Source organism: Galeopterus variegatus, unplaced genomic scaffold, assembly GCF_000696425.1.
Source record: "Galeopterus variegatus unplaced genomic scaffold, G_variegatus-3.0.2 Scaffold3808, whole genome shotgun sequence".
Lineage (NCBI taxonomy): Eukaryota > Metazoa > Chordata > Mammalia > Dermoptera > Cynocephalidae > Galeopterus > Galeopterus variegatus.
The window spans coordinates 43,884-51,626 of record NW_007729919.1 but is presented as its reverse complement, the minus strand read 5'-3'; the positions used below and the strand labels follow the sequence as shown (position 1 = coordinate 51,626).

At 41.5% G+C, this 7,743-nt stretch overlaps 1 protein-coding gene across 1 annotated transcript in view; it reads right to left on the bottom strand.

The window, feature by feature from the left end:
- Nucleotides 1-7,743, bottom strand: part of SVOPL (SVOP-like) — a 59,399-nt gene that overhangs the window by 43,736 nt on the left and 7,920 nt on the right. Inside the window, exons 4-6 of the mRNA XM_008586028.1 lie at nucleotides 3,578-3,649; nucleotides 1,645-1,769; nucleotides 237-300 (exon numbers count right to left, since the gene is read on the bottom strand). Of these exons, the coding sequence (XP_008584250.1) occupies nucleotides 237-300; nucleotides 1,645-1,769; nucleotides 3,578-3,649 (261 nt within the window). The remainder of the gene's footprint in view (nucleotides 1-236; nucleotides 301-1,644; nucleotides 1,770-3,577; nucleotides 3,650-7,743) is intronic.

Genomic DNA, 7,743 nt, shown 5'->3' with positions numbered 1-7,743 from the left:
CTTGGAACACCTCCTGCTTACTGTGTTCTAAATGCCACCGATGGATGATAGAAGTCCTGGGCTCAGAAAACCTTGAAATCAGACCTCTGGCTTCAAGAATTCCCAGTGCTCTTTGGTTGGTGCCAAGTAATAGGCAGTGTACTAAGCAAAGAACAATCAACTAGCCAGAAGAAGAACTGTGGACATCATACCCCATAGGCTGCAGAGGACTGGGGAGAATTCCTGTCTTGCCTTACCTGAGACAAGGGTAGCATATAGCCTCGATACCTTGTGGGCAAAAACTCAGTCTTTATGATTAGCCTAAATAGGAAGGGGGGAAAAAACAATAATTTCATTTTTATAAAATCAAATAACTTTTTTTAAAGCAATCATATTTTTTCTTGTCACAGGAATAAAGATTCAAAGACATCGAAGTTCATTGTACATCAAAGTATAATCGTTACAGCTAATATCCACATAAGAGAACAGTAAGAAGTACCACACAATCGCTCCTCTGTTTACATTTTTACTCCCAAGATTATTTTAAATCTTCTGTCTTGTAAGAGATATTAGCCTTATCTCTTCTGCCAAGAGAAGCATTGGCAAAATGTGCTCCCAAGCCCGATGCCCTTTTCTAAAACATACCTGAGAAATTAAAATACACCCAGGAGAAGGTAAATAGTTTTCCCAACTCCTGGTGACAGTCAAAGCACAGGTTCCTAGTTAAGTACATATTAATTTTGTGAATGGAAGAATAAATGGAATCTTATTCCATCAGTTTTTTAATTCCATCTGTTTTCCCTGTTGCTATTATTAGCCAGGCTTTGGAGTTTTTAGCATATTTATGGGGCTGTTTCCTGAGGGATGTTTTAAAATTCTACTTAGCTTCTCCTCTTGGACTCCAAAGCTCAGAGTGATACTTAACTTATGCCTCAGGGAAGAACAATTATTTCTCCAACACATTAGGCAGTAATTGGGTGCTTTGACATCTTCTAATATATTTTAAGTATAACTTGCTCCAAGGCACCTAGGAGAGAATAGCCTGAGGGGCCCTGTTATTTTAAGGGAGGCTCCCAAGGACCAGAACATGTAGTGTAACAACTGTTGCACCCATGCACAATAAGAGGAAAAACAAGCGGCATCCCATCTGTCCCCATATGTCTCACCCTGCTTTGCAAGTTCACTTTGGCCAGTCTTAAGTCACAGGGCAGTGGCACTTTAAAATGATTATTCCTGAACATTACAGGTGCTTATGGCCAAACTAAACCCTTCCAACGAATCCTCAAGAAATTAATAAATTGCACTTGGGTTGACATTTTTGTTACCTACCTACTGTGGGACTTTTTGTTAGTGTGTAGTCTAACGAAATATTACTCATTTAAAAAAATAATGGTTAATCTTAGGAACAAAAAAGCTAACACATGCTCCATCTAGCACTGTGCTAGCCTCACCATCAAGCGTCATTTGGAGGAACAAATTGCTCCTAGTGCAGCAATAAATAAGCTGCCATCACTAAAAAACAAATAAACAAAAACAACAGCTCAACAAGAATTAGTACAAGTGAAATCTATACATTTGCAGCTTGTGACGCTCTTAGCTCATTAAGCACAGTGGCTGCACTAGTGCCTGCAGGTGTAGACATTTCTCTCTGGCTGAAGTCTTTACCCTTGTGCATGGCCAGACACGCCACAGCCCACCATCGTCCGCAGGAAGACAAACCAGATGTAGGAGGGAGAGAACGAGGTCAGCAAGGAGAAATAGGCTCCCCACAGGAACGAGATGAGCAAAATCTAAAGCAATGAAAGAGGACTTATTAATGGGACCGGCCTCAGTGGAGGGAGGATAGAAAACTTAATTTCTGAAGGTGATTTTTTGTTTCCGTCCAGATGTTTGCTTCTCTAAGGAGCTAATCTATAGCAAGCTCACCGGTCTCACCATCACCCAACAATCCAAGCCATGTCATTCCATGGTCTGAAAGCCCAGACCTTCGAAGATTAGACCATTCTTCAAAACTGCCCTACCGTGTCCACCTTCATGGGTGGCTGGAAACTGAACTTGGACATCAGGGAGCAAAAATGTGCCTTCCGTACTCACAGGGCTGTTAGGGGCTCAATGAAGCACTGTGTTGGGATGACTAGAAGGCAAAAATGTAATGCATTTGCTTTTTCTCTAATATAACAATAATATAAATTCATAGTACAGAATATGAAATAAAAAAGAAATGAATTAAAAACATTGAAATCACTGCTGATTCTTCAACCCAGAGAAAATACTGTTAACACAATTTTATCCTGTTTTCCTTGTTTGTAAGGAGAAAAAATTTTTAACGACTGTAAAATATTTCAGTGAAAAAACATAATACATGTACTCTAATACATAAACGCTTCCCCTAATGTTTAATGATGAGGTTGTTTCAAATGTTCTCATTGTTAAAATAAGCTGTGACAGTGATGTCTGTGCGTAAATCTTTGTGCCTCTCTGATAACCTCAGTAAGCTAGATTCCTGGAAGGTGAATTATCAGGTTAGGAGAATAAATATTTTCAAGTTTCTTGATTTATACTGCCAAGTTGATGGTCAGAAAAATTATACCAATACAGGGCCAGCCCGTGACTCCCTTGGGAGAGTGCGGTGCTGATAACACCAAGGCCACAGGTTCGGATCCCATATAGGGATGGCTGGTTAGCTCACTTGGGAGAGTGTGGTGCTGACAACACCAAGTCAAGGGTTAAGATCCCCTTACCGGTCATCTTTACAAAAAGAAAGAAAGAAAGAAAAATTATACCAATACTACATAAGCGTGTGTATATACTTGTAAGGTATGAAAATGTCCATTTCAACAGTGCATTTCTTTTTTATAAGAAAAATTCCTCATAAATTTCATGTTTGATATGGATTTGATTTTTAAAATTATATATTGTTATGTAATTTTGCTTTTTGATAACTCCTAGATGCAACACTTTTTAAGATTTCTTGACCATTTGTACTTCTTTTATAAACTGCCTTTTTGTGCCCTTTTCCTTTTTTTATTTTTGAGATACTTGTGTTTTCATATTAATGAGTAAGAGTCTATGATATTTATTTCATGCACTTTAAAACATACAGCCAATTCTATTAATGTTCTCCTTTGAGGTTTCTTTCTTTGTGTTTATGCTTAGCGAGGCCTTCTCCACCAGAAATCAAACGAGAAAACTGGGTTTGTAATAAGACATAATTTATGTTTTCATGTTTAATGAAACTCACATAGTAGGTGTGTGACCTTGAGCAGGTGGCTTAGTCGCAAAGCTATACCAAAGCTAACTAATGTGTAGCTGCCTATGTTTATACCTGCAAATTCCCACATGTTTTTTCCTATGCACGTCCATCAACTTCATACCTGGACTGCATGGGACCAGGTGTGGTGACAGGTACCTCAGGAAAAGAGGAGAAATCAAGCAGCCAAGCCTGGAATTCAGGAATGTGCAAACAGAAAAGAAAATTTCCATATTTTCTATCTTGGGTACTGACAGGGCAACATCCACTAAAGAGAAGCAGTGACAAGACAGCCCCAAGAGAACGCACAAGAGAAAATTCTGACTCGTGGTGCGAGGCCTGACCTACCTTCCAGCGGCCGTATCTGTCAGCCAGGAGGCCAAAGAGGATGCTGAAGACCATGTAGCCAAAAAACACCATCTGGAGGTGAGGGTGAGAAAAAATGATTCTCTAAACAGAGTTTTGATACGATGTTAATTTACTGCATTAACCATTCACCATCTTAACTAAAAGTAGACCGAACTACGGGAGGGGTGGAAGTTGAAGAATGGAGTTGCCCAAAGCTCTTCGCCCTGACTCCTGTTAACATGCCCAGGGCTTACAGGTGGATGTTTATGCTCCTTGTTGGCTGATGCCACACTTTGAAGACACCGCACCCAGGTGGAAACTAGTGTCCCCAGAGCAGGTAACTGCTTTCCCTCTGATCCAAGACCATCCGCTCTATTCAGACATGTGTAATTGTGAATTTCCATTGTAACTTAAAAAGGGGGGCTGGCCAGTTAGCTCAGTTGTTTGGAGTGTGCTGCTGATAACACTAGGTCCAGGATTTGGTCTCTGTATCGGCCAGCCAGCAAAAATAATAATAATAATTTTTAAAATAATAAGAAATCTCTATTGCCTCATGCTCTGCCTTATTTTACATACAAGTTGAGTCCACTAGACACAGTCTTACTTTAAGTTATTATTAGTAAACATAAACTTTAAACACCAAAACCAATCCTTCATTTATAAAAAAAAAAAAAAAAACTCTTCAAAACAAATATAGATCCTAAGATAAACCTACTTATTTTCTTTACTTGTTTTCAATGGCTTGACCTCCCCCCAAAAATTCAAGAACCTGTGATTATATCATCTTTTTTCTTTCTTTCTTTTTTTTTTTGTGGCAGCTGGCTGGTAAAGGGATCCAAACTCTTTACTTAGTGCTCTGACCAGCTGAGCTAACTGACCAGCCCCCAGAACCTGGGATGTTAAACCAGCATTTTAACCCAGCCTGAGTTGTAAGCGGATGTCTGTGCCTTCAGGCAGTTTATCTTTCCTCCCTCAGGCAGTTCCCAGCTTCGCTTGCTTTTTCTCTGGGGAAGATCCTTGACCAATTGCCTCCAGAGTAATCAAAGGAAAAGTGTCAGCTTGCATTTCTTGCAAAAACAATATAAAACAGAAAAAGCGGTTTCTTTCTCACTGCCTGCTTTGCTTTCTCTGTTTCTCTCTTTCTCATAAGGAAGACTCAAATGCATTTCGTCCACAGGGAACTATATAAAAAAATCGCATACATTCTTGAATGACAAAACCCATGATTTTGCCCTGTGAACTGTACATTCTAGAAGAGAAGCCTTGACTTCTAGCCCATGTTAACCCTAAAGCTTGTGAACTCTAATTCTGCAACCCTGTTTGGGAGATTTCACAGAGACATGAAGCATGCCTGCTCTCTCCCTGTTTCTCCCTTTGGAGGGGCTGCTCTTTTTTATGGGTGCTTATTTTTAGTATAAAAAGTGATTCTTCGGGCCGGCCCGGTGGTGCACTGGATAGTGCCCCGCTTGGGAAGCGCGGCGGCGCTCCCGCCCGAGGGTTCGGATCCCACATACAGACTGGTTCCCGCTCACTGGCTGAGCGAGGTGCGGGAGCAGCACCGAGGGTTGCAATCCCGTTGCCGGTCCCCGGTCCGGTACGGGGGCAACACTGAGGGTTGCGATCCGTTGCCGGACACGAAAAAAGACAAAAAAAAAAAAAGTGACTCTTCTGTTTCTGATTTAAGCACCACATAAAGTTTTGTTTCTTCAGCACTTACTCTGTTACTCACAAAACATGAGGGACATAATTTATCCACAATCCTTAAGGTTCCTCAATTAACAACGGCTCAGGCCAGGTTGTTGAGAAAGTGGAGTTGACCATAGGGTCTGGGAAGCCTGGCAGATGGTGAAAACGTTGCCCCTTCACTAAACCAGTCTGAGCCTCTCGGGACTGGTAGCACGATTGTTGTCAATGACCTCAGGGGACAGATGCCAAAGTCGGATGAGACTTACAACCAGGACCAGGAATGACAAGAGACTAAAAGACAGGAGGCAGCAAGGAATTGCTAGCAGGAAAACAGTCACATCTTAGGCGAATTCAGTCACCCAGAGAAAAGTCTTCAGAGCTGTGATCCACCTAACGAGGGACATCGTGCAGCTGCTACTACGAGCCTCTTTAGGAACCATGAGGAAACGACGTGAATGCAACCAGTGCGAGCTGTAAATATGTACCAGGCGATGTAATTTTGTGGAAGTGACAGATGCAAATGCCACACCTGGATCTCCAGGATCCTGAGGAACTACCTACAAATCAACTGGGGTATGAAGCAGCTATAATCACACATTGAGTTTCAGCCATCACTAAAGATACAATAACACATTCTAAATTGTAACATGCTGTATGTAGAAGAAAACAAAAATACACGGAATCTCTTTATTCCAAGCCCAACTAAGACCTTTGATTCATTTTATTTATCTCTAATACTTTTTCTAAAAATATTAGAGATAGCTTTTAAAAACAAATCAAAACAAAAAGGAACCAGTGCAACAAAATAAATAATAGAGGAATTTTAACAAGGGAAACGGAGCTAAGAGAGTAAGGGCAGATTTGCTGCTGAGATTGAGCACAGAACAGGATTCCAAATTCCCTGGACTCTAAGCCACAGAAAGAAACACAACTGGGCCTGTACTACACATTATCTGAGAGAAGAACTCAGATCAGCTCCTTAGGTGAGGGGGAATTTTTCCTGGTACCCAACACAGATTTAAGTTCACAAGTAAAACGTGGCTAAGGCAGAGGGAACGTAGGATGCCCGTTCCCCAGCAGCCTTCTTTCTGCGGGCAGGGCTGCTCCTCTGCCCATGCCCCGTAAGCCTGTGGGGCACGAGGGATTCTTCTGGAATTCTCCATGGCCAGTTTCAGACCCTGACTCTCACTGTCTTACAGAACTGTACCCTCCCTCCTCAAGGCCTCTGCCATCCTCCACTTGTCACTGCCTATGATCTCCCAGACACTCTCAGTGAGGATGTGGCACCTGTGTTCAATATTGCTTTCTGTGACGCCTTCACAAAACCCAGCTCAGTACCCAGGTGGATCAACTCTCCTCCCCTCGCCTGTGGTTCTTTGACCTCCTTGCTTGATATTATCTCTGAAATACTTGCAGAACACCCAGTCTCACCTCCGCACTCTGCATTGACCGCCACCGTGGCCTCCTCGCTGGGCTTCCCCCCTCCAGCCTTATCTCCTCAGGGTTCTTGGGAAACTCACCATGTTCCTCCTTAAAGCCCTTCAATGGCTCCCACCACCCACAGCCTGGATGTCAACACACCAGGGGTCTTCAAAAAGTTCATGGAAAGATTCTATTGTCTTTCAATTTATTTTATTTTATTTATTTTTTTTTAAGAAGACAATAATTGACTTAATTTGTTTAGGAAATAATTAATTCTTTTTTTTAATTTAATTTTATTTTATTTATTTATTTTTTTTTTTTGTCGATATACAATGTGGTTGGTTATTGTGGCCCATTACCGAAACCTCCCTCCCTCCTCCCTCACCCCCGTCCCACCCAACAATGTCCTTTCTGTTTCAATTTATTTTTCCATGAACTTTTTGAAGTACTCTCCTATTTATTCATGAAGAGCCTCTTTTAACATTAAAAAAAGAGCTAGCACAGCTGGCCAGTTAGTTCAGTGGATTAGAGTGCCACCTTGTAACACCAAGGTCAAGGGTTCCAGTCCTGGTACTGTTCAGCCACCAAAAAGAAAGAAAAAATATTTAGCAGCGCTCTATGATAGAAGGAGTACTTTAATATCCATTCAATGAGAAACATATAATGACTATAATGCTTTTCCGTGAAATTGATTTTTGTTCTACAAAAGGTAATTTGAACCACTTTTTTGCTTGGGGTGCTTCTGCGCTTTGGCTCAGTACCGGGGGCTCTGACCTGCGGAAAGGAGTCGATGGCGCAGACCGCGAGGTGCTTCTGCCCTGCACTCCTGCGTCCCCACCTCCCGTCGCTCCTGTCTCACTTTCTGCTTAAGCACCGTGGAGCTGCCATGGTCTTCCCAACACGCGCACACATATGCACACAGTCTGCTGGCCATCAACTGGTGCTATATAAATGCTTTTTCAAAGAATGATGGATAATATTCTACTTTATAACAAAATTCTTTATAACAAAATTAATTCCACTTTTTTTTTTTTTTTTTTTTTTTTTTTTTTTTTTTC